This window comes from Mustela putorius, unplaced genomic scaffold, assembly GCF_011764305.1.
Source record: "Mustela putorius furo isolate JIRA1106 unplaced genomic scaffold, ASM1176430v1.1 tig00000127_pilon_pilon_pilon, whole genome shotgun sequence".
Taxonomy (NCBI): Eukaryota; Metazoa; Chordata; class Mammalia; order Carnivora; family Mustelidae; genus Mustela; species Mustela putorius.
This window is the reverse complement of record NW_025421288.1, coordinates 10,219,938-10,246,753: the sequence shown is the minus strand read 5'-3', so window position 1 is coordinate 10,246,753 and position 26,816 is coordinate 10,219,938. Positions and strand designations below refer to the sequence as shown.

Genomic DNA, 26,816 nt, shown 5'->3' with positions numbered 1-26,816 from the left:
GCTTCTTCTGGGAGAGGCTGGAACCAATCAGTCTGGAATTTCCTGATCAGCCCCAGTGAGGTCATCTGCTTGATAAAGCCCCTCCCCACTGACACCCTGTCCTTTCCTAAAGGAAGGTGACCTTCTTGAAATAATCCTTTCTTCTGTTTATGACTGCCATATCCCTTTCCTTTTCTGCCCACAAAAGCTTTCCATTCTGTGTAGATCCTCAGAGCTCCTTTCTGTGTTCTGGATGAGCTGTTGCCTGATTCATGAAATGTTGAGTAAAGTCAATTAGACCTTTAAATTTACTCAAATTCTGGGCATTTTAAAAAGATTTTATTAATTTGAGAGAGATAGAGTGAGTGAGCACAAGCAAAGGGAGCAGGAGAGGGAGAGGGAGCAGCAGGCTCCCCACTGAGCAGGGAGCCTAATTCGGGTCTCGATCCCAGGACCTGGAGATCATGACATGAGCCGAAGGCAGATGCTTAACTGACTGAGCCACCCGGGTGCCCCCTAATTCTGCTTTTCAATAAAATATGTACAAAATCTTGTTTCTCTATTCAGGTCTTCCATTTTGCTTTTCTGCCTCCTCCCTCAGAGTTTAGCAGTGACATATCATTTTTTTTAAGATTTTATTTATTTATTTGACAGGGAGAGATCACAAGTAGGCAGAGAAGCAGGCAGAGAGAGAGAGGAGGAAGCAGCCTCCCCACTGAGCAGAGAGCCCGATGTGGGACTCAATTCCAGGACCCTGAGATCATGACCTGAGCTGAGGGCAGTGGCTTAACCCACTGAGCCACCCAGGTGCCCTACATGTCACTTTTAAAAAAAAAAATCCTCATACCATTTCGTCTACTCCAGCAACATGAACTGAGTTCTTGCTCTGAGTGGACCATGGTAGCTACACACGAAGTTGACATAACTGTCTTCAAGGAGCCATTTCAGCCTGTAATGAATCCATCACAAACGGTGAGGGCAGAATCACCCAGAGGCAGGCAGGGAAGGTAGGGAATGCACCTGGAGGCGGGGACTGTCATGGTGGATCTTAAGGCATGACAGCAGCCTGCTGCCTTTCAAATTACTGATCCACTGGGGGCTGTGGGTTGAGAACAACTCAGAAAGGAAACTCACATCAAAGATCGCTGAATGAGAGGTGAGATCTATGGGAGGAACTGAGGCTTTGGTGCATCAGGGCTCATGCCTTGGGACAGCTTTCTGGAAGATTCTCCAAGCTCTGTTCCAAAGTGTAAGCTGCTGAAAGACTTGACCTTGGCGAAATGACATGTTGCAGTGGTTCCTGCCCAAACTGTGATATTCTTACTTTTTTCCCAGATTGTCCTTTTTTCCTAGAGCTTTAGGGGTGGAGCCCTGATCTCATCGATTCTCTGGTAATTCCAGGGGAAGGGATCAGACAGGGAAGTTTGCTCAAGACTACTCAGTGAACCAGGATTTGAATCCTTCATGAATCCAATCTGAATGACAGTGAAGGCCAAGGTCAGAGGTGCAGGCACCTGTCCAACATCTGGACTGGGAATGGATCTGAATGGAATGAATTCACCTCCCTGTGAGATGTTTGGAGAACCAAGCCACATCCTGTTTCCGCAAGGTGGTATTGCCAGGAATGCGCGGGAGGGGTTGAGGTCTCCATCCAGTGCCTGAGTCCAGCTTCATCACATATTCAACTAACTACTTACTAAGCATGTGCCACGTGCAAATCCCACATTTGCTAGTCGAGAAGGTAAGTCATACAAACTAGGAGAAAAGAGTTTAATTGCATATATGGGCAAGACAGAGTAAATGCCAAAGGAGTGGAGCAGAGTGAGGTCGCAAGGACAAGCTGGGTGGGGCCATCCCAGGGACAACCAGGGGCACAAGTGTCAGCCACCCTAACCTTGCAAAGACACAATGTTTGGCACCTGGACAGGGTCTCTCTTGACTTTCTACACATTTGTGATGCCAGTCGGCTGCTGGTGGTCAGTTTCTTTTTTTTTTTTTTTTAAAGATTTTATTTATTTATTTGACAGACAGAGATCACAAGTAGGCAGAGAGGCAGGCAGAGAGAGAGAGGGGGAAGCAGGCTCCCTGCTGAGTAGAGAGCCTGATGTGGGGCTCGATCCCAGGACCCTGGGATCATGACCTGAGCTGAAGACAGAGGCTTTAACCCACTGAGCCACCCAGGCGTCCCAAGGTGGTCAGTTTCTTTCTAGGAACCAGAGCGCTGGCTTGTGGCTGGCTCTTTGGGACGGTCCTTGGCCTCCCTCACCCCCATCAGCGTCAGGAACAGCCGTGGGGGTGTCTGGACATCCAAAGAGGTATTGTGAGCCAGCACTAGGCTTCTGGCAGCTTAGATGGTTTCTTTGAGGGGAGAAGCTCCGAGCTGCTGGAGAGAAATTTCTTCCCTCTTCTCTTCTTCATCCTTCTTGGAAAGACCTCCTTTGACTCTGTTGAAATGAAAAGGCAAATGGAAAAATAAGACAAAAAGGCAGAAAGGAGGTGGCAAGAAGCAGGTTGTGTGTGCACAGCCTTCAAGACCTGGGTCTCTACTGTCTGCAAACCCCCAAGGATGGTAGAAGCCACAGAGGCCCTTCCCCTAGTCCTCATGGGGGCCCCTCAGGGAAAGACTGCAAGGTTAAAAAGTTTTCCAACGAAGATTTGAGGCCAGAAACACACCCAAGGTCTCTCAACTGGTTAATGGGGCACCAGGCTCACTGAACTTGCTGGGGCTGGGCCTGGCTCCCTTGCGGGCCAAGGACACCCCCAGAGACCATGGGGGGACGGGGCACTGCCAAGGCCCTTCTCCCTCTTCCCCAGGTAGAGAATCAGTCAGGCAGGAGCAGAGAGGAAAGTCAGGGGCTGGGCCTCCCAAACGGTATGAGGACTGCCCCATGGGGCTTTCCATCCTTTGAACAGGTGCAGTTTTGCCTTTTTCGATTGTATTCCTCGATCTTTGAAATAATTCGTGTTTTGGTCCCTTTTATTTCATCCTGGAATTGTGCAGCCCGAGAATGGTTTGTTCTACATAGTTTTGTTAGTTTCTTGTTTTCGTCATTTACACCTCTCATCAATTTCTCTAGTCTATTTTCCCTGGCTCCGGTGTGAGAACGTTTTCAATGTTCCAGATGTTTAATCAGAGCTTTCATCCTGGATTGTAACTCTTTTATTGCTAACCTTTTAGTCCAATGGTTTAAGCCATTTTTGGGTGTGATTATCTCTTCACATAATTCCAAAGAAACGTCTCTTTCTACTCCCTCTACTGCCCGCCATGTCTCTCTTTTCTGCACTTGAAGCCTTGTAGCCTTTTTTTTTTTTAAAGATTTTATTTATTTATTTGACAGAGAGAGATCACAGTAGGAGAGAGGAAGGGAAGAGATCACAGAGAGAGAGGAAGGGAAGCAGGCCCCCTGCTGAGCAGAGAGCCCGATGTGGGACTCGATCCCAGGACCCTGAGATCATGACCTGATCCGAAGGCAGCGGCTTAACCCACTGAGCCACCCAGGTGCCCTGCCTTGTAGCCTTTTTGACTCTGTCTCTTGGGTCCATTCACCCATTGTGTGCCTGCCAGGTGGGGGCTGAGGGACAGAAGCCTGTCCCACCTGCCTCTGTCTCCTCAGCTCCCACCCATGGATTCCCCATCCCTTCCAAAGACAATTCCTAAAAACCCAGAGGCCGACATTCTCCAGATTCAACTGCTCCAATGGTTAGACTGGCTCAATGCCATTTTTAAAATTTATCATATGAGCAAAGATGACCAGAAGGCCTGTTGTGGGACCTGAAATCCATGGTCTTCTTTTCTTAAATTCTGGAATATAATACAATAAGCATTGAAAGTGTACGGGGGGGGGGGGCGCCTGGGTGGCTCAGTGGATTAAAGCCTCTGCCTTCAGCTCAGGTCATGATCCCAGGGTCCTGGGATTGAGCCCCGCATCGGGCTGTCTGCTCAGTGGGGAGCCTGCTTCCCCGTCTCTCTCTGCCTGCTTCTCTGCCTGCTTGTGATCTCCATCTGTCAAATAAATAAATAAAATCTTTAAAAAAATAAAATAAAATAAAATAAAAGTGTACTGGGGTCAGCCATGCAGCTGGTGTTCACCATGCGTGAGACGGTGGCAGGAGGTCCCAGCTGACCAATGGGTTGGGCTTTAGTCTTGGTGGAGCGTCAGACCTCCTGCTGAAAGCCTGAAACCCATCCCCCACCCCTCACCTCTCTAAGCCCCCACTACCAGTGGAAGAAACTCCATGGAAGGTCACTAACGGGAGCCTCACAAATGTGTCCAGGCCCTGTGGCCTCTCATCTGGGTCTTTCCACCATTTTGGCAGGCTTTAAGGAGCATTAACCTCTTCCCAGACCCATCCCTAGCTTCTGGGCCTTGAGAAGGGCTTCCCTGTGCCTGGGAAATGACCTAATTGAATTCTTTTTTTTTTCTTTTTAATTTTTAAATATTTTATTTATTTATTTGACAGAGAGAGATACAGGGAGAGAGGGAATACAAGCAGAGGGAGTGGGAGAGGGGGAAGCAGGCTCCCTGCCGAGCAGAGAGCCTGATGCGGGCTCAATCCCAGGACCCTGGGATCATGACCTGAGCCAAAAGCAGACACTCAATACTGAGCCACCTAGGTGCCCCGACCTAACTGAATTCTTATAATTATTTTCATTGTGTGCCTCTCCATCTAGGTTACCAAAGAAAGCCTGCTCAATATAGACAATTTGGAGATAATTTTCCTATTAAAATATTTTTAATGTTTTATTCATTTATCTAATCTCTATCCAGTGCAGGGCTCAAACTCAGGACCCCAAGACTGAATCTCTTGTTCTTCTGACTGAGCCAGCCAGGTACCCCTGTAGATAATTTTTTAAAATGCAACGTAGCCAGGGGGTGCCTGAGTGGCTCAGTTGGTTAAGCGGCTGCCTTTGGATCGGGTCATGATCCCAGGGTCCTGGCATCGAGTCCCACATCGGGCTCCCTGCTCAGCAGAGAGCCTGCTTCTCTCTCTTCCTCTGCCTGCCTCTCTGCCTACTTGTGATCTCTCTGTCAGATAAGTAAATAAAATCTTAAAAAAAAAAAAAAAGAAAAAGAAAAAGCAAAGTAACCAGGAAAAAAATTCTCACTCATACCTTGAGGCACCAATTGTCACCATTTTAAGATATTTCTTTCTTGCGAGTCTCTATTTTTTTTTTTGAAGTTTATTTTTATTTTATTTATTTATTTACTTGCTTACGTAATCTCCACACCTGATGTGGGGCTCAAACCCATGACCTCAAGATCAAGAGTTGTATGTTCCATACACTAAGCCAGCCAGACATCCCTTGAGTCTCTTCTTTATTTTTTTTTTTAAGATTTTATTTATTTATTTGACAGACACATATCACAAGCAGGCAGAGAGGCAGGCAGAGAGAGAGGGAGAAGCAGGTTTCCCACGGAGCAAAGAGCCCAATGTGGGGCTTGATCCCAGGACCCTGGAATCATGACCTGAGCTGAAGGTAGATGTTTTAACCCACTGAGCCACCCAGGCGCCCCGAGTCTCTTATTTCTTGACATAATTAGGAAATATCATAATTGATTTTAATATACTGTTTAAAAATATAGTATAAACATTCCCCAGGCCCTTAAAAAGTCTTCATCGGGGCGCCTGGTGGCTCAGTGGGTAAAGCCTCTGTCTTCGGCTCAGGTCATGATCTCGGGGTCGTAGGATCAAGCCCTGCATCAGGTTCTGAGATCAAGCCCCACATCCGGCTCTCTGCTCAGCAGGGAGCCTGCTTCCCCTCTCTCTCTGCCTGCATCTCTGCTTACTTGTGATCTCTGTGAAGTGGATAAATAAAATCTTAAAAAAAGTCTTAATCAACATAACTTTTTACTATTGCACGGTATATTATAATTGATTGAAATTGTTGGAGAGCTGGAGAGTTTACATTTTTTCCGGGCGTATTAAATATGGTGATGAATATCCTTGTCAATATCCTTTGTCCACATTTCAGCTTATTTGCTTACTGCAGAGTCCTGCAAATGTTGTTGTTACTTAGAAGCATATGAAAATTTGCCATCTCATGATCAGTAATGCCAAAGAAACTTCCAGAAACTTGCAGGAGTTTCCTCCTTCCTGTCTATACGTCTTCCTTGACTACTACTATGTTTTAAATGTTTTCCTTATTGGATATTTAAAAATGACCTCTTTCCCATTTTATTTTACATTTATTTGATTATGACTGACGTGAATAGCTTTCCTCTGTTTATTTTCTATCAGCATTTCCTCTTTTGTGAATGTTCTATTCTTACAGAAGAGGGTTTTTTGAGCAGGGTTCGTCCACTCTTCCTTTGCTGTGTTGCCCCAACAAACTGGGGCAGAAGCCCAGCTGGGTCACAGAGGCTGACCTGGCCCCACACCAGGCATACAGACCATTCTGGAAAAACAGTATCTGCTCTTGTGATTAATGAAGGATGGGAACAATTTACATAGAAATTATTCATTAACAAATGGATTTTTGGCAGCCTGTGAAGTAAAAACGGAGGAGGTTCCCTTACATCTTTACATAACCCAGGAACCAGTAGTAGAAGGTGTGTTACTGCTGATCCCTCTTGGTTTGCCGCCATCTTGGAGATGGGTAACATGAACCTTGGAAAGAGACATTTTCTTCTCATCTTAATCTTTGACACCCCAGGGGGATGCCTGGGTGGCTCAGTGGGTTAGGCTGCTGCCTTCGGCTCAGGTCACGATCCCAGGGTCCTAGGATCGAGTCCCGCATCAGGCTCCTTGCTCAGCAGAGAGCTTGCTTCTTTCTCCGCCTCTGCCTGCCTCTCTGACTACTTGTGTGCTCTCTCTCTCTTTATGACAAATACATAAATAAATAAAATCTTAAAAAAAAAAAAGTGACCTGCTTCCCCCTCTCTCTCTCTACCTGCCTCTCTGCCTACTTGTGATCTCTCTCTGTGTGTCAAATAAATAAATAAAGTCTTAAAAAAAAGAAAAGAAAAGAAAATTCCACTCGACAGAGGCTGTTTCTTGCCTCCTGTTCCCCAACATCACCATTTCCTACAAAACCAAAACAAGTTGAGTTGTCTCTGTCTCTTATTTGGTTATGGGGGAATTGTCAAGAAGAACCCTGGACAGGTTATTAAAGAAGAACATGGACCAGAACCCTTGAGAATCATGCAGGAGCATATTAATTTTTTTATCTGATTATAAGCCCCTCAGGGGCTCTAAAAATCCTAACTGCAGGTGCCTGGGTGGCTCAGTTGGTTAAGCGACTGCCTTATGCTCAGGTCACGATCCCGGAGTCCTTGAATCAAGTCCCGCACTGGGATCCCAGCTCCATGGGGAGTCTGTGTTTCCTTCTGACCTTCTCCCATATCAAGTTCTCTCTCTCTCTCTCTCCCTCTCTCTCTCAAATAAATAAATAAATAAATATCTTAAAAATAAAAAAATCCTAACTGCAAGAGGTCCCATGGCTGTTGGAACAGGTAATCATGAAGAACACTCATTCTTCATGGGGGTGATGTTGTTTCCAGGAGGCAAAAACTGGTTCTTGGTGGGGGGAGAGGGGGACACAAAAAATCCAAGATAGTAAATGGTTTGTGGCCTTCCAAAGGGCCACAGTATGTCAACAGATACACAGTGTATCTGTGGTATTACATTGTTATTGGGAGGGTGGGGGTGTGATTAGGGGGAAAGAAATGTATATATAGAAAAAGCCCCGCAGTGGGGAGGGGAGGGGTGATAATGAGAAATGGTTGAGAAACTGTCCCAAAGCAACTGCTCGTCCAGCTCCAACCCAAGAGCAGGTTTTGTTCCCCAAGATGTGAGCCCATTCTATTTGCTAAAAAAGCATCGTGCTATTTCCTCCTTAATAAATCACAGGTTTAGGGGCGCCTGGGTGGCTCAGACAGGGAAGCATCTGACTTCAGCTCAGGTCAAGATCTCAGGACCTTGGGACTGAGCCCCAAGACCCCATCAGGCTCTGTGTTCAGTGGGGAGTCCGCTTTACCCTCTCCCTCTGCCCTTCCTGCCGCTCGTGCTCTCTCTCTTTCTCTCTCAAATAAATAAACACAATCTTAACCAAAAAATCACTCACAGCTTTAGATTTCTTATGCAAAAGTTTATACAAGATGCAAACAGGCTCTGAATGTGGCTCATCTACCTTTTGGCCTTGTTATACTTGCTATAATCTCAAGGGGGCATCTAGAGGCATGTGAGGTTGGCGAGTGGGGAGGTCAGGGGGATTGCCCTTTATCTGTTTATGACAATGACAACCTCATCAAGAATATATGGGAAAACTTTTCTTCCCTTCTCTTCCTGAACAATTTGATCTTAAAGCCATCATGTGGGGCAAAGCAAGGTAGGTGTCCACATAGAGGGACCAGGATGGACCTTTGGAGCCCAGGGCGGGTGTTGAGGGGTCCGCGGAGGAGAGGGATGGGTCACATGCTGGGGGATTGATGAGTTAGGCAACTAGGTTAAGGCGGAGGGAAGGCAGGTTTCTCCTTGTCAGAGAAGGGAGTTAAATATGAAAAGGGACCAAACTGGGATAAACCTGGTGGTGGGTGCTGTTGGATTGGAGTTGGAAGTAATGGTGTGACTCATGGTTTTCAGTATGATCTACAGATATTAAAAAAAAAAAAAAGATGTACTGCTCTCTGTATCTATATGTATATTCATATATTCCCTACTTCTGTCTGCTGAGAGGTCTTGAGAGCAGGAAAAAAACCATAATAATGAGTCCCTCATACGTGGATCTTGGATTGTTTTTAATTTAAGATTTATTTGAGAGAGAGTGAAGGGTGCGGGAGGAGCAGAGAGAGAGAGAGAATCTCAAACAGACGCTCTGCTGAGCCCAATGGCGGGGGCCCATCTTACAACCCTGAGACCGTGACCTGAGCCAAAATCAAGAGGCAGACCCTTAACCAACTGAACCACCCAGGCGCCCCAAGGACCTTGGCTTCTAAATACCAATCTTTCTTAAAATGAACCAAGTAGTCAGGGAAAGGGTTGCTACCAAGACAGCTATGGGGAAATGAGCTAGACTAGCCAGAAAACAAGGACATACTGAAAGAATTGTGAAAGAACACAGAAGTCAGAAAGTTGTACCAGCTGGTGGGATACAATGAGCAGGACTCGGGCTCATGCCTGTGATAACCGTGCCAGAGATGTCTAAGCTGCAACCGGTAACATTGGAAAACCCCAACCCGGGGGGAAATCTACAGAACAACTGGTCTGGCATCTTCAAAACGGTCAAGGTCATGGTGAATTCACAGCTAGTCTGTGGCAGCTCCGTGTTCAACTTCAAAGACACCTGGAGCCAAGACACTGACCATCAACCACAGCGAGGATGAAATAGACTAGCCAGTAATTCATCAGGTGCTGTCAAAGTGGGGCTCTCCCTCTGGAGGACGCCTCTCCCAGCCCGTCTAGTATGGTGTGTTGAAAATTATGAACTTATGGTCTGCAGTTGGTTTACCTGGTTCTACCACCTGATTTTAGCTGTGACCAATGGGATACCGAGAAAACCCCTCAACAGGCGTATGTGCCTAGGCTTCCCTGAGATTTCGGTATCTCCCTTTCATGCTGAAAGCCTGTGACAGAGACCAGAGGGCAGACAGGACCCCCGGGTGGTGCACCAGGATACCCTGGGCCTTCCTGATGGTTGCCTGCATTTTTTCCTCTCTTAACTGTTTTGCATCCTTCATCTCTTAAAAGCCCTTTATAAGTGTACTTTATGGCCTCACACTTGTCCTTCCTAGTATAAAACCTTGTCGATCTGTTGGAGTCTAGAGGGTCCGAGAACACCGGAGGACTTCGTCCAGCCCAAACGAAATACAACGTCTAAATGCCTCTTCTGATTCTGAACCACATCCTCTTGTTCTATAGTATGTTGGGGGTAGGCCAGGGATGGGGGTGGGGAAGACAAGCAGAACTTGACCAAGGCCAGAGGATTAAATGGAAATCATTTATCAATATTAGCTTTCTGACTGGGATGGCTCCACTGAGGTTGTGTAACAGAACATCCTTGTTGGAGAGAATTACACATTAGAGTATTTGGCAGGGGGGTCTCGACCACGTTCTCCTCTAGGGTTCAGACGAGGAGGGTATTTTTGAGATTGCCCCAGACCTCGCTCAACACACACAGACACAAACACCCTCAAACATATGTTAATGTAAAAAATAAATGATAAAACCATACAAAATCTGGGATGACTCTGCAGCATTTGTGAAGCTTCAGAGAACACTGTTTTTAGATGTTGGTTAGTTTCGCCACATGGTCAAGGTCTCCACACCCCCAGGATGACCGGGCTCCTGTAGGACCAGCTAGGTCAGATCTGATCAGCAAATCGTTGTGAGAAAGAATGGCTTTCTCCCAACTATTTTATTCTATTTTATTTTAAAGATTTTACTTACTGGGGTGCCTGGGTGTCTCAGTTGGTTAAGCCACTGCCTTCGACTCAGGTCATGATCCCAGAGTCCCGGAATCGAGTCCCACATCAGGCTCCTAGCTCTACGGGGAGTCTGCTTCTCCCTCTGACCTTCTCCCTTCTCTTGCTCTCTCTCTCTCTCTCTCAAGTAAATAAATAATATCTTTTTAAAAAAATAAAGATTTTACTTACTTATTTGATACAGAGTGAGAACACAGGGGAAGCGGCAGACAGAGGGAGAAGCAGACTCCCAGTTGAGCATGGAGCCTAGAGCCCAACTTGGTGCTCAATCCCAGGACCCCAGGGTTAATGACCTCACCCAAAGGCAGATGCCTCACCAACTGAGCCACCCAGGTGCCCCTCAACAATTTAAAAAATAAAATTATTTTTAGGGGCGCCTGGGTGGCTCAGTCAGTTAAGCATTGGATTCTTGATTTCAGCTCAGGTCATGATCTCAGGGTTGTGGAATTGAGCCCCATGTCTGGCTCCGTGCTCGGCATGGAGTCTGCTTGAGATTCTCTCTCTCCCTCACTCTCCCCCTGCACTCTCTCTCTCAATAAATTAAATTAAATTAGTTTTAGTAAATGGTCTCCATCATGTAATTGGTTCACATCTGTAACAACATACAGTAGCTTTATAATAAATGTTCCTGGCAGGATCAAAGGGAGCTCTGTTACTCAAAACTCGAATTCATTTGGCATTACTGAGATTTTTCTAGAGCTCGGATTTCAAACACAGTCCACCTCGCAGGTCCCTAGAGCAACGGCTCCAGCTGCCAGATCAAGCTGGACCCCGAGAAAGCTACAGCCTCGGGCCCTGTTCCCTTACCCCATCTAAGGGTCTTCGGTGACCTCACTGTTGCTGGGAAACGCACCAAGTCCACCGCATTTTCAGAAAGATCCTCAAGGACATCACCTTACTCAGTGACCGCCCCAAGGAGATCCATGAGAGAAATTTTTTCCAATGTTAATTGTTGAGGAAAGTTCCACTTTCCCCAGAGAACTGGTAGCGCTTTTCCTTTCTGACAATACGACAAAAGTCATTAAGGGGCGTTTCCCTTTCTGGTGTTCTGGGCCAATCTGGAAGGCCACCCCGGCAGCCACACAGGCCTCTCTTTGCTTCTGAATGTGGCACCTCTCCTCCCTACAAACCGTCATCCCCATGTCTCTGCCAGGCTTGACCTCAACTCATTCCCTGTTTTGCCTGGTCTCCAATTTATTCTTTGTTCTATGTCACCATTCACGGTTGGGTCTGTCCTTGATGAAAGCCAAGCCTCTTACACAAAGGTGGGTGGGCGAGGCTGGTCTTCCCGGTGTGGCTCTCACCCACCCACCATGACATTGGTACCGCAGCGGGAGGACCCTCATGGCCCCAAGTCATTTCACAGGAACCTGCAGCCTGTTTGGCCCCACCCCCACCCCACCATGCCCAGAGGCTCCTTACCTCCTCTCCATGGCCTCGATGGTCTCCAGCAGGGGCGCGTTGCGGGTCTCAGCCAAGAAGCAGACAGCCAGCCCAGCCAGGATCGAAGTGGCCCCAAAGCCCATGGGGGGCAGGATGGCACTGAACTCCCCGAGCGTGGTGATCAGGGGTGCAACCAGACCCCCAAAGCGGGCACTGACCGAGGCAAAGCCCATCCCCATCTGCCTAAAAAGTGCAGACTGGTCAGTGACTGTGGCCCAGACTGCCTAGAGGGCCGGGCCCCGGGTGTCAGGGAGCAGATGGAAAGAAGGAGGGGTCCTGCTTCACCAAACTCAGCAGGTGCTGAGGCCTGGGGCTCCGGGGTCTCCCAGCTTGGGGCAGGTGCTGCTCTGCTCCCCTCACCCCATGGACCCACCTGATCTCTGTGGGGTACAGCTCTCCAGTGAACAGGTACACACAGATGAACGAGCTGGCCAGGCAGCCTTTGCCTAGTGCTGCCTGGGCCGTGCGCAGGGTCTGCATATCTGCAGAGAGGTGGACAGAGCCAGGGGTTAGGGGGAGCTCAGAGCCCCAAAGGGGTCAGGGAGGCAGAGGGGTAGCAGTGGGAGCAGGGGTGCTCGGGAGGGGATGGGATATGGGGAAGAGGCTGAGGCTGAGGCTCAGAGCCCGAAAAGGGAGGAGGGAGGCCAAGCAGCGGGCGGCACGGATTGGAATCCGCATCACCTCATGTTGCCCCCCGAGGCCCCGGAATGCCCCACCCTGCTCTTCTCTCACTTCTGCCTCTTTTTCCCCTTTCTGAGGCAAGACAAACTTTGGAGTGAGGCCTGGGTTCAAACCCCAGCTCTGAGCCAGCTGGGTGATCTTGGTCACTTGCATTTAACCTCTCTGGTGTCCTCAACCATAAAATGAGGAAAATACCAGCACCTGCTTCGCCGGGTTGTCATAAGTTTCCATGACGTCAGGAGTGCAAAGGGCTCAGCGCTCACTCAATGTTTGCTCTTACCATTATTAACTTGTCCTGCTGTTGGTTATGAACAGTAAAACCCCCACGGCACGCCCAACCTCCAAGCAACGGTCAAGGAAATTATGGTACATCCTCCGGCTGTGCACTGGGTCCAGGAGGGAAGACGTAAAAGATACCCACACCTGGACCCTACCCCCCTCCATGACATTAAAGCCTCTTGGGGAGAGCCTCAAGTTTGGGTATTTCTTTCAAGGTCCCTCGGAGATTCCAACAAGCAGCCAGAGTTGTAAAACACCAATCTGGATGAATTGTCATACAGTAATACAACACTGGGGTCATGGGACATTTGTATGAACAGGAACAAGCATCTCGGGACACCTGGGTGACACAGGCCATTAAGCATCCAACTCTCAGTCTCAACTCAGGTGTTGACCTCAGAGTCATGAGTTCAAGTCCCACGCTGGACTCCACACTGGGCATGGAGTCTACTTAAAAAATAATAATAATAAATAGGGGATTCTGGGTGGCTCGGGTGAGCGACTGACTTCAGCTCAGGTCATGATCTTGGGATCCTGGGGTCAACCCTCCTCAGCAGGGAGTCTGTTTCTCCCTCCCTCTCTGTTCCTCCTACCATGTTCTGGCACTCTCTCTAAACTGAATGAAAAAAAGCTTTAAAAATAATAATAACAATAAATAAATAAAATGAAAAAGCACATTTATGTTATATAGTGAAATAGGATATATTTTATATATATAAATAAGATATACACATACATATAAATATAATCATATGTATACACACATATAATATTATCTCAATTATGTCAAATACAAAATCTACAAAAAGAAAAAAAGATTGGATAAAATGTGTCAAAATACCAATAGTAGTAATGTACCATTCCATAGGAAGGTAATAAGACACTGAGAAATCAGACAAGTGGCCCAAGGCCATGAGCCCTTGGCTTCCCACAAGCTCTAGGACTCTTGACATTCAACCCCGGCTTCTTGTTGGAATCACTGGACTGTTTATTAGATACCTACATTTGGGTCCCATTCCTTGACACTGGAACCCCTGGGAACTGGGAATTTCAAAGGTCATCAACCTGATCTCCCTGACAAGATGGTAAATGCCTTGGGGGCAAAGACTCATGTCTCTGCCAATTCTCCACCATGACCCTGATACTGAGCCCTGAGTGCTTAGTAAAAACTCTGCTAATAGATAGTCACTTCCTTTCCAGATCCTGAAGAACATCCCTCAGTCCTGTTCCCTTGTTGTAGTCAAGGCTCACCAGACCCCAGAGACTCCCGGGCAGTCACGGCAAGAGCAGATGGCTCACCTTCGGGCACAAACATGTTCACGATCACCATGAGCCCAGCCAGGATGAGGAAGGAGGCCACGGTGGCCCGGCGGCCCACATAAATCATGGTGGTGGTGGCCACCAGCATGGCCGGGATGTCTATGACCCCGAACAGGACCTGCACCAGGTATACACTGAGTCCAAACTTCTGCAAGTCCATGGCCAGCCCGTAGTAAGCCATGGAGGTGGAGAACCTGGAAGATGCAGCAGAACGGTCCTGCTTCAGCCCAAGGTCCACAGTTCTGGACCCAGGAGATGGCACACAGGATGAACGACATAGGACTCCATTTTCAGGGAGTGAAAATCCCCTGAATTTAACATGCCCCTCTCCCCTTCCCCTCACCAAATCCAAGTCTCTGACTTGGGTTTTAGAGCCCAGGCTACCCTCCCTCCATGTCCCTGCTTAAGCACCTGCTCCCCGAGACCAAATGTGGGCTCCGGAGTGTGAGTGTTTTTCCCTATCTGCACTGCTCCAGCCCCTCCTCCTCCCTTCAGTGGCTGATCTGAACTTCACATCTAAGAGCTGGAAGGAGAAAACGAGAGCCTTCCAACCAGGCGAAGACCCCGTCGGACCCTCACAGCGTCTCCCGATGTTTACTGAGAAGTCTGCACCCGTAGATGGCTGCTTCTGCCGAGGCGGGGTTTACAGTCAATCTGATGGCAAAGGTCTGGAATTCCCACACTGCGGGGAGGGGTGGGGGGGCTCTAGAGAAATTTAAAATGTCCCTGCGGCAGTGTCTCAAAGAGTTATTTGTACATCCGTGTTCATAGCAGCACTGTTCACAAGAGTGGAAAGGTGGCAGCAAGCCCAAGTGTCCATCAACTGACGGGTAGATAAACCGCACGTGGGGAACGCGGGTGATTACTCAGCCTTCCGAAGCAGGAAGCAGGCGCTGAACTGCACAGCGATCAGCCATCCTGATGCCACACTTCGTTAGGTGTCATTGAGCCCACTTAACAATAAAAGCATGGGACAGGCCCTCATGCACCCGGCGGGTCGGCCTGGCCACGTTTCCCTGCAACACCTCATGCGACACAAGCTCTGGGACATCTGGGGGCAGAGGGAGGTGGAAAAATGGAATTTGGCAGGGGGCTCTCTCCAAGCAGGACCCCGGCCTCTGCCCCCTTAGTGCTTACTGAGAAACGCCTCCCTTCCTCCCACCTACCCCCAGCTACTTGAGTCGGGGAGATGGAGAAGAAAAGACCCTTCTAGAAAGCTGATACAGTTATTCTTGTTGACTCTAGGCAGGTCTGGGTTCATGTAACACGCAAAGATATTTACAGAGATGGTTGCGTTATTAGAAGCAAGTAGCGGATCTGTGTGGTACTGACCCATTTTTGTAAGAATACATGTGGCGTCGTCTGTGTACAAAGGTCTGGAAGGATATGGACTCGTGCTTGGCAGGGCTTGCTGCTGGGGGGGTGGGGTGAGCAGAGTGGGAGGAGGAGCTTTCGGTTTTCTTCAGTACAGTGATAGCAGGTTCGAGTCTTGAGTTTACCAAGATACTGTTCTATACGTGAATGTTTCTAATCTCCACAACCGCCCTATGTGGTAGGTATTATTATGATATCAGTGTTACAGGTGGGGAAACTGAGGCACAGAGAGGTTAAGGAACTCGCCCAAGATGACACAGACAGAGCTGTGGCAGATAAGTGGCAGAGCTGAGATTCGAATCCAAGCAGTCGGGTTCCAGAGTCCTGCCTTTTGTTTTGTCTTGTTTTTAATTTTTATTTTGTTTTTAATTTTTTTAAGATTTTATTTATTTATGTGACAGAGAGAGACAGAGCACAAGTAGGCAGAGGGAGGGGGAGAAGCAGACTCTCCGCTGAGCAGGGAGCCCGATGCGGTGCTCGATCCCAGGACCCTGGGCGACGACCTGAGGCAAAGGCAGAGACTTAACCCACTGAGCCACCCAGGCGCCCCTGTTTTGTCTTGTTTTTTATTTATTTTTTATTTTTTATTTTTTTAAAGATTTTATTTATTTATTTGACAGGCAGAGATTACAAGTAGGCTGAGAGGTAGGCAGAGAGAGAGGAGGAAGCAGGCTCCCTGCTGAGCAGAGAGCCCGATGCGGGGCTCGATCCCAGGACCCTGGGATCATGACCTGAGCCAAAGGCAGAGGCTTTAACCCACTGAGCCACCCAGGTGCCCCTTGTCTTGTTTTTTAAATTGAACTACACTTGAGTCTAGTCTCACAACCAATACATGACCCTGTCTACGTTTCTGGGTTGTTTGAAAAATCAAATTTTTTCCCAATGAGTATGCAGTGGTTTTGTAATTTAGGAATAAAAAAACAACCAACCAGTAGAGAAAAAGAAATCCACGTTACAGGAGGCATTTACAACAGGAGCTTGTGAAAGCCTACCAGTTCCTCAAAATTCTTTTTCCTCCTCCCAAATCTCCCCACCTGCCTGCAGAAACTCCATCCGGCTGACCCAGTCCCTAGCTGCCCGAATTACTTCCTTCAAACAGAAACGGGCCTTAGCTTATTCTCTCCAGAAGGATCCAAGAGGGGACTTTCAACCCTGGAATTTTTCATTCATGATGATTCTTCCCGGTGGGAAGAGGAGAGCGAAGCAGGGGGTGGGCCCCAACTTGGGTTCTGAGGAGCCCTCTGGCTGCCCAGGGCAGAAGCCCTCCAAAGGTCCAGAGTGGTGGACAATCCCACCAGTGCATAGGGGACACAGCTCCAAACTTAAATCAGAGACTAGACTCTACCTGAGCACTTAACTTGGCCAGGTGTGGGGGGTTACATGTCTAAACATTTAGTTCTCAAAAGGACCTTAGTGGTAGGCATCTAAGCTGGAAACTGTGGCACCAGGAGGCTGGCTGCCTCGCTCAAGGTCACCCAGGTCATCTGGTCATCTACCACAGCCTGGCTGGTAACCACTGAGTAAGAATGCTGGGTGTCCTCCTGAGAACAGATGACTTGTAGCCTGTGTTCCCTACTTCACAAACCCTTACTATTTACATACCTAGTCCTGGTCCTTAAAATACCCTCTACCCCCTTTCTAAATCCATTCCTCATCTTAGGATTTGCCAGCTCCAGTCTGTGCTAATGGGAACAAGTTGTCCTTGTGGTTTGATCCGTTTTACACTTCCTGTTTATCTAGGTGGCCGCTCTGAATTCCTTCCTGGTCCCCTGGCAAACTCCACAACCGTTTTTGTAAAACCCACTTAGACGCCATCTCCTGCATGATGTGCTCGGCAGCTCCAGTCAGGAGAACTGCTGTAAGGACACTTGTCATACCTCATAGACATTATTGTCTCCTTGTCTGTCCCTTCCTGACCCACAAGTGTTTCTCCAGAGTTGGACACTTCCTAGAATCTCCTGGAGAGCCCCAAAGGGCCTATCAGGAGGGGACAAGGTGCATTTTGGAAAAGCTGCATGGGTAATTCCAATGGGCGCCCCCAGCCCCACCAAGGTGAGACCCACTGTCCAGATGTGGGGTCCCCAGATCAGCACAAATGTCTCATCTATGACCACATCTTAGCACTGAGCAGAGGGCCAGAGAACCGTAGATAAAGGGTAGGGAACAAGGTCGAATTCACGAGGCTCACCTGCTCATTGCATTAAGAGTATTTGAGAACAGAGTTTGGAAGTGGCGATAAGAGGAGGCTTGGCCCTGCCTCAGGTCAAAGACGTGGGCTCGAGCACATCACCTACCAGACCACCATGAGACAGCACGTGATCTTCCGGATAGCCGGGGTTCGGAAGAGGTCCAAGACTGAGTTAGAGGTGCGCACGCTTGCGATCTCACTCTGGAGGTAGGAGTTCACCACCTGGACACGGGAAGTTTGATCAGCAAAAGGAAAGGATCTGGGACCCTGTTTTCCTGCGAGGAGTCCCTTCATCTGGGGAGAGGAAGGTCAAGGCTGCGGTCCCCGGCAAGATGGCTGGTTCTAGTCTCTGCATCCTGGGACTGATGGCTTTCAACAGATTTGTTTCCAGAGCTTCGGGATGAAGCAGAGGCTCCAGTGTGAGTCCCAGGGCTCCTGAGCTGCCTGCTGATTAGGCTGAAATCGCCACCTGTGGTTCTGGAGGGACCCTCACACCTCACTCCCAGGAGAGACTCTGAGATAGGCCTGGGTCGTGGTTAAAGGCAGGGGTTCTGAGCGGTTCTGCCACTTTCCACTGTGTGTTCTTAGGCAAATGACCCGGCCCATTCAAACTTGGCCTCCTCAACCACAAAAGTAACACATTAAATGAGATTATGGGCATAAAGCCCTCAGCAGAGTGCCTAGCATGGGGCTCGAGGAAACCCTACTTACTCATAATAAATGGTGACGATCTTACAAATGGTAATTCTCTGATGCTGGTATTTATCGTAAGGGTACCTTTATTATTGATTCTTTGATAATTTCCTCTTACGGCTTCTACTTCAATATTTTCACTTTATTATTTTATCTAAATTTCGGCAATTCCATGGGAATGGGGTTATTTCCCCATGGCAGAGATGGATGGACCGATGAACAAAGCAGTTAAATGATTTCTCGCAGACCGCCCAGCCCTTCGATGGTGATGCCTTCTCGCCTCCCCAGAAGTCTTCCCTCTCTCCTCACTCCCAGCCTCTCCACCTGGATGGTGGGGCGCGTCCTGGCAAGCTACTGAGTCCTGGCACATCCTGAGGCCACCAGCCAGATTAGAAACGGTCCCTCCCCTTTCTTCCAGCCCCGCCGCCTACCTCTTTGGTCAGCCTCTCCCCTTCCTGCGTTCTCCCGTTCATGACGGCCACCTTCCGCAGGTTCTCCACGGCTAACTGCGACCGGCCGTGCAGCAGGAGCCAGCGGGATGACTCTGGCAGCCACCTGGGACCAAGAGAAGGATGAAGGACCGCAGGGGTGAGTAGAGCGCCTTCCATTCTCCAAACGCAAATGCACCTTCTTTTCCTTTCCAGCCGCCTCCAGACTCAGGAAGACTGGGGACACACCAGCTTCCCTTTCCCAAAGCACAGCGGACAGGGACCCACTGAAAGGCACCTAAAAAACGGTGACAGATTCAGTTTTGAATCTGGTTCTGACCCTGCCGTGTGGCTTGAATAAGTCATGGCTCTCTCTGGGCTGCGTCTCAGTTCCCCTCCTGTTGGGAGTTGCAAAGGAACTGATGAGCAAAGCAAAACCACTCGAACGTTCTGGAGCCCTACATCAACGGAAGGGATTTTATCAGAGCTTCCTGACAGCCGTGGGCAATGCCTGTGAGCCTGTGGTCCCCACAAGCATCCACCCCCTTTCAAGTCCCCACCATGCCCGGCAAGGCTCAGTCACACAGGGGCACCCTCCCAACCCCCCTCCATGTCGGGACGTACCAAGAATAGAGGAAGAAGATGAGGAACGGAACAGAGACAGCAAACTGCAGCCAGCGCCAGGGGCGGATCAGGTATGCCACTCCGGCCAGGATGAGCTGACCCAGGGTAAAGGAGTACCCCAGCAAGACCCCGGCCACGGTCCGGCCCCGGGTGGGCATCCACTCCACGACTGCAGAGGGAATCAGGGCAGGATCAGTGGCACCACAGCCCCCAAGGTTGTCTAATGCACCTGTGCCCTCATATCGACTCTGTGGCCACTTGAAATTTTTCCAGAGATCTACTGAGACACAGGTGCACCCAAGAACTAAATATAACCAGTAAGGGACACCTGGGTGGCTCAGTCAGTTAAGCATCTGCTTTCAGCTCAGGTGGTGATCCCAGGGTCCTGGGATCGAGCCCTGCATCTGCTCCTTGCTCAGCGGGGAGCCTGCTTCTGCCTCTGCCTGCTGTTCCCTTTTCTTGTGTTCTCTCTGACAAATAAATTTTTTAAAAAATCTTTAAAAAAATTAAAAAATACATATAACCAATTAAACCACAAGAATGTTAGAAAAAATCATGGCAATTTTTTTTCAATCTTAGAGTCAGGAAAATCTTTTCTAAGAATGCCAGAAAACCCAGAAAAAAAACAAAAGCAACGAATGGGAAAATCAACAAATTTGACTTTATAAAAATAAGAGTGTCTGCATATAAAAACCAACGCCTTGACTGGCTTTAACAAAAACAAACAAGCACCATAAATCAAGTCATAATGTCAACAAAAACATGCAAACAAAAACTTTGCAACTCAAATTATAGATAAAAGGTACATTTCCTTAATATTGGAAGGGCTCTTATATATCTATAGGAAAACCACCAAAAGGAAAAAAAAAAAAAAAAAAAACAGAAGAAAAGAAAAAAACAAAAAAAGAAAAAGCCCACAAAAACCAGCAAAAGATATAAATGGTTGGTAGGAAAGGAAATATTATGGCTCTTAATTATATGATTTTTTTGTAAATAGCAGAACTTGGAAACAACCTAGCTGTCCACGCATGGGGCACTGGTTAAGAAATCACGCACGCTCTTACAAGGCAACCGTAGCCCATTAATGAGGACACTTCCCCTTCCCAGAAGCAGGCAGCTCCTGCGTCCTGTCCATCACCAAATCCTGTTGCTTCTACCAACAGAATCCAGTTGAGCCCTTCCTGCTAGCACGCACCTGGGGGAGTAGCTAGCCACTCCCCCCACCGCCCTACCCCACCCCACCCCACCCCTGCAGCCAAGCCACTCTGCCGCTGGCTGGCTGGCGGGGAGGCATGAGGCTTGGAACTGGCCGCCCTGGTGGCAAACACTCAGTCAGATCAGGTCAGGCCTCTCCTCGGCTTGGGGTCCTCCAGGTTCTCCTGCCTTTCAGAGTCAAAGCCAAAGTCTGTAAGTGGTCACAGGCCCTAAGGACCTACAACCCCAACTCCCTGACCTCACCTGTCACCACTCCACCCCCTGCTTCCCACCCTCCCGCCACAAAAACCCCCTCCTCGGGAGGCCTGGGTGGCTCAGTCAGCTAAGCGCCTGCCTTCAGCTCAGGTCATGATCGGGGGGTCCTGGGATCGAGCCCCGAATCTGGCTCCTTCTCTCAGCGACAAGCCTGCTTCTCCCTCCACCTGCCGGTCCCCTGTTCGTGCTCGCTCTCTCTCTGACAAATAAATAAATAAATTCTTTAAAAAAAAAAAAAAAAAAAAAAGAGGGCGCCTGGGTGGCTCAGTGGGTTAAGCCGCTGCCTTCGGCTCAGGTCATGATCTCAGGGTCCTGGGATCGAGTCCCGCATCGGGCTCTCTGCTCAGCAGGGAGCCTGCTTCCTTCTCTCTCTCTCTCTGCCTGCCTCTCAGTGTACTTGTAATTTCTCTCTGTCAAATAAATAAATAAAATCTTTAAAGAAAAAGAAAAAAAGAACCCCCTCATCTTGACCCCACTAGAAACACACACCCCTCGGGGCCTTTGCCTGGAATGTTCCTCTCCCAGATAGCGGCGGGGCACACCCCCTCCCTCCTGCAAGCTCTGCCCAGTGACCCCTCTCAGCGAGGACTTGCCCTGGCCGCTCCACCGTCCCCCCAGCTCCCTGCTCGCTCATTCCCTTTCTGGGCTTTAGTTTCCTCTGCAGCATGGGTGCCCTTCACACACACTGTATAAGCCGCTTGTTTGTGCGGCTTTCTTCCTGCACAAAACAGAGGCTCCGTGGGACCAGAAATCTGCTATGTACCTTGTTCCATCTCTGGCGCTCAGAGCCGCATCTGGTATGTAGTGGTAGTACAGGGTGTGTGTGTGTGTGTGTGTGTGTGCGCGCAGGGATATGCGTATATGGGTGCGTGCACAGGTAGGAGAGTTTATGTGTTCGTAGGAGGTGTGTCTCACAGACCCAATTCTAGCACGACACGGGCCGTGCATGTCCGATCCCGCCTTCCGATCCCACCAGCTGTGGCTGGGCGCCCGCCCTGGAGGCTGAGGCCAGTGGGCTGGGATTTGTGGGGATCACGCGTGAGATCAACAACCTTCAGGGTCCTGATTCAGAGAGGGGGATGTCAGGTGTGCGAGCCTGGTGCGGCCTGGTTCTCCAGCCCTAAGATTTTCCCCCATCCCTGAAATGAAGGACCCATCCCGTCTTCGGCAGCAGTGTCTGGATCCCTCAGACCCTCCCTGAGCCTGGTAGTGTCCCAGGTGTCCCAGCTAGCCCTTAGCACAAACCGGTGGCCGGCCTGTGTGCACCATAGGCTTTCTACTGCCTGACGGCGCTCCATGCCGGAGCGACCAGCAGCAGCCGGAAACCAGCCTGGAGTGAGGACTGACCCTGTCACTTTGGGCGTGGGGGACATTCCCATCTGGCTCCCAAGGGGCCAGGTCTCCACCTTGGGGCTAAGGAGCCTGGGTGAGCCCTGCCCTTTTTGGAGCCACAGCATCTTAGGACAGCCTGGAGCCTTGGGGACCACTGCATCTCAGCTCCCTTTGTGACCCCACACTGAACCTGGCATACAGTAGGTGCTTACTAAGTGGTTCCTAGGGACTATAGCACACAGGAAACAACCCAAGTCTCTCAGCATATGGAGGGACGCGTTGCTGCCAGGGTCTGCGGCTCACGGCCGGTGGGGAGAGCCCAGATAGCCCGAGAACCCCGGGGCGGGGTGGGGGTGGCGAGTGTTTCTGAGTGGAAGTCACTGGACGTGCATCCCAACACAATAGTAAAGACGTCCACAGATCTGGCGTGATCCCCACTTCCACAAGCCGGCCGCCCCGCCAGGGCCCTCCTTAGCTGGACTCACCCAGGGAGAGGGAGTTGAGGATGATTCCAGAGAAGGTCATGCCCATCAGGAACCGGAAGACGCAGTAGGCACCGAAGGAGCCGAAGTAGGCGGTGGCGGCCCCGGAAACTGCCAGCTGCAGGTACGACCAGACCAGGGGGCCCTTGCGGCCCAGCCTGAGCCGGGCGCCGGGCTGGGGTTAGCTTCCGGGGGCAGCAGCCGCATCTCTCGTGGGGGCTGCCGGGGGAGGGAGAGAGGAAGCGGCTCCCCCAGGCCAGTCCCTCCAACAGAGCCAGGGGCACCTGCTGGGACGCAGGTGCTGGCTGCCGAGGGTCAGGGAGGGAAAACCGGACACGAAGACTTGTCTTTTTTTTTTTTTTAACATATTTTCTTTCTTTTTTTTTTTTTAAGATTTTATTTATTTATTTGACAGAGAGAGATCACAAGTAGGGAGAGAGGCAGGCAGAGAGAGAGAGGAGGAAGCAGGCTCCCTGCTGAGCAGAGAGCCCGATGCGGGACTCCATCCCAGGACCCTGAGATCATGACCTGAGGCGAAGGGAGAGGCTTAACCCACTGAGCCACCCAGGCGCCCCAAGACTTGTCTTTTGTCTTTTGTTCCTTCACCAGAGGAGTGTATCTGCCTCCCTGCCCCAACCCCGCTCCTGATCTTCGGGGCTTGTGGTCAGAAGGCCCCCTGAGTGAGCTTCTGGCTGGACAGAGGCCTCACACCAGGACTCAGGGGCCAGTGGGAGCAGGACCCCAGCGTCGAGTCCTCATTTGAGCTGGTCATGCTGGGGAGGTCCAGGTGGGACGGGGGCTTGTCACAGCACAAATGGGTCGAAGGTCAGGGTTCAGGGTAGCAGGGTTATCCTGGTCCAGCCTTGGCCCTGCCCCATGTGTGAGTGAGGGTCCGGGGCCGGAGCCCTGGCGCGGCTGGGAGGGCAGCAGGCCAGGAAGGGGGCCGCACGCTGCTCGCCCCCCGACCCATTCACTTGTTCACGCATTCATTCTCTGACGCAAACATGCCTCAATCACCTCGAGGTAAGTAACCGTCCTGCACTGGGGGCTGGTGACAAACACGACACCGTGGGTAAGAGACAAGCTCGTCCACAGGAAGGGCGGGCTGTGCCATGACCTAGTACGGCCACAGTCATGGCAGAGCTGCCCACGAGGGGCCTAAAGCACAGAGCCCGGGGCGGGGGGCCCTCTGGAACTGGCAGGGAGGGAGGGGAGATGGGGAGGGGGAAGGGGCGGACGAGCTGGAAGGCGGGAGCAAGAAGACAGGTGCGGAGCCGACTCCATCGTGGCCAAGCGCAGGGTTGGGTATCTTGGGGTCCCTCTAGAAGGGCTTCCAGCTACCCTCAGGGGCCGTTCTTCTTAGTTCCGGTCATCCATACCATAGAATTTCAGCAGGGACAGTAGGAAGAAGGACCAGAAAGTTCTTTGTAAAGGAACATGCAGAGGCCTGGAGGGGAAGTAAAAGCCAGGTCCAGAAGCACCCGTGGGGTGCACCAGCATTGGCATGACAAAGGTGAGACAGAGCATATGTACCCGTGGCACGGATGACATAAAATCATAAAATATTGGGGCAACTGGGTGGCTCAGTCATTAAGCACCTACCTTCAGCTCAGGTCGTGATCCCAGGGTCTCTGCATGGAGCCCCGCATCGGGCTCCCTGCTTGGTGGGAAGCCTGCTTCTCCCTCTCCTGCTCTCCCTACTTGGGTTCCCTCTCTCTGTGTCAATTAAATAAATAAAAACTTTTAAAGAGGGCGCCTAGGTGGCTCAGTGGGTTAAGCCGCTGCCTTCGGCTCAGGTCATGATCTCAGGGTCCTGGGATCGAGTCCCACATCGGGCTATCTGCTCAGCAGGGAGCCTGCTTCCTCCTCTCTCTCTCTGCCTGCCTCTCTGCTTACTTGTGATCTCTGTCAAATAAATAAAATCTTTAAAAAAAAAAAAAAACTTTTAAAGAATCATAAAATATATCTGGAAAGAGACACAGAAACCAGGCTGCCCTCTAGATATCAGTGGACGGTGGGACAGCAGCGGGAAAGGGACGCTTCCCTGCAGACTCTCCCACACCTTCTAGAACGGTGAACCATGCGAATACGTCATCTCTCTACCAATCAGCGTCAATAAAGTAAAATGAATGAAGAGGCTCAGGTGGCTGGGACGCTCCCCGTCAAGGCTCACCTGTCCGCGAGGCTGCCGAATACAGCGGCGCCCACCAGCACCCCGGCCATGTAGATGGACTGAGCTAGGTCGCGGAGGGGGCGGGCCTCACACACCAGATCCCACTGCAGGGGAGAAAGGGAGAGGGGCGCTCTAGCCTCGGCCTCGGGCAGCAGCCCCCCAACCCGTCCACCGCGCTGGCTCCCCCGCGGACCTCCGTCACGATGGTGGCCGGGAATGTGCTGAGGTCATAGACCCAGCCGTCCTTACAGTCCTCCGTGGCTGCCCCGTGGACAGAGGTGTTGGGGCTCAGGAGGGCCCACTGAGGTTCCGTGAAGCGCCGGCACGGTTCAGGGGCCCCGAGCTGGTCCAGGGGTACGGTGGCCCTCAGCCAGGCCCCCGAGTGGTTGGTGGCGGCCATGGTGTGGTTGGCGGAGCCCCGGCAGTGGTGGCTGGGCACAGCGGCCGTAAAATTCTGCAGGAAGTTGTGACACGCCAGCAGGCTGCAGGGCAGGAGGAGCAGGGCCGTGTAGACGAGCTGGAACCGCCCCACACCACCCAGGCTGTCCAGCAGGTCCGTGAAGGCCATGGCCACGGGCTATGGCCCAGCCTGCTGGGGCCTTATATAAAGGATGGGCCCCCCCGGGAGGTGGAGGTCAGGACCGCATGCCCTGCGTCCGGCAGGTCAGAGGGGTCCGGTTACACCTCATAGGAGGCCCTGGGAGTCCCCAGGCCTGCAGGGCTCCCCCTCCCTCCAGGGCCTCGGTCCTCACTTCTCTCCATCTCTGCTCCCAGTTAGAAAACCGGGGGTCCCAGAGCACTGCCTTGCAGCCCACCGCCGGGATCTGCAGGCCCAGCCGCCCCGCCCCTGCCGCCCCCCCCACCTGCGAGACCCCAGCAGTCCCTGCCGCCCATCACCACGCTCCCCTCTCTCCTGGGGGCCACCGAGAGGCACCTTCCAGAGCCCAATCCAGACAGTGTAGGGGACCCAGTCCCTGGGCCCCAGCCCCCAAGAAGAGGCTGCACAGGGTCAGCTGGGGTGGGGCAGGATGGGAATGCTGGGGCAGGGGCGCTCAGAGGCAGCCGGGATCTCCCCGCCTCTGTCGCAGGCACTCAGCCTCAGTGTGGGGTGTGTGGGCGGGTAAGGCCACCAGACCGTCCAGACTATTACCTCAATGCGCTCTCAAACCAAACCCCAACACAGAGAACTACAAGGGGGTGGAGGGGCATGAGACTGTCCTGCCAGCCCCCCACCTGGCCCCCCTCACCAGCCCAGACTCCCAGCAAGTGACAGGCACCCCCGCCCCCTGCTACTGACGGGACACCAAGGCCCAGGCCCAGCTCTAGGGCTCCTGGGGGTCAAATGCTGCTCGGGACAGGGAGTCCAGGCCCTGAACCAGCCTGTGGCAAGCAGTGCCCAGGACGTCTGCCACTCGGGGCTCTATCTGGGCCTCCCCCAGCCGCCGAGGGCAGCCACCATCCCCACCCCAGGCTCCGTCAGCCTCTGCCCTGCAGACACCATCCTAGTTTGTGGCGTACCCCCACCTCCCCCCGCTTCCCACTGTCCTCTCTCTTCTACCCTCACCGCAAGCCACTCTTATCTCTGGTAAGAAAAGCTGCGACCCAGAGGGGCTGAGCAGCTTACATAAGCTGCAGGTGTCCGGGTGAAGGAGGCCCTTGTGTTCTGGAAGCTTCCTGGGGGGTCAGGTTTGTGCTCAGTGGGAGTTCGGGTTGCAGCCGGAACCTTCCGGGCGGAGCGTACATGGAGGGCAGGGGTCAGGCCTCTGGAGCTTCGAGTTAGGGCACAGGGGACCAGCAAGGCTGGTCAGGGGGACCTCCCCAGTATGGCCTTGCCCCTGCAGCTGGGAGCCCCATCCTCCCCAGCTTCCTAGGTACCCGGACTCCAGCAGGGGTGTGAGCCCCCCCAGGAGGAGCCGCAGCGAGGGGATG

The 26,816-nt window shown here is 51.2% G+C and overlaps 1 protein-coding gene across 1 annotated transcript; it reads right to left on the bottom strand.

Moving 5' to 3' along the window:
• Positions 1–2,096: 2,096 nt before the first annotated feature.
• On the bottom strand, positions 2,097–26,769 carry LOC101689006 (solute carrier family 22 member 20). The gene is made up of 10 exons (XM_004770072.3): positions 25,081–26,769; positions 24,888–24,991; positions 22,718–22,872; positions 19,431–19,599; positions 18,810–18,933; positions 17,792–17,907; positions 14,103–14,317; positions 12,217–12,325; positions 11,823–12,026; positions 2,097–2,423 (listed from the first exon to the last, which is right to left on the bottom strand). Exons 1-10 carry the CDS (start codon positions 25,453–25,455, stop codon positions 2,327–2,329), a joined length of 1,668 nt encoding a protein of 555 aa, XP_004770129.2. The 5' UTR covers positions 25,456–26,769; the 3' UTR covers positions 2,097–2,326.
• Positions 26,770–26,816: the final 47 nt, after the last annotated feature.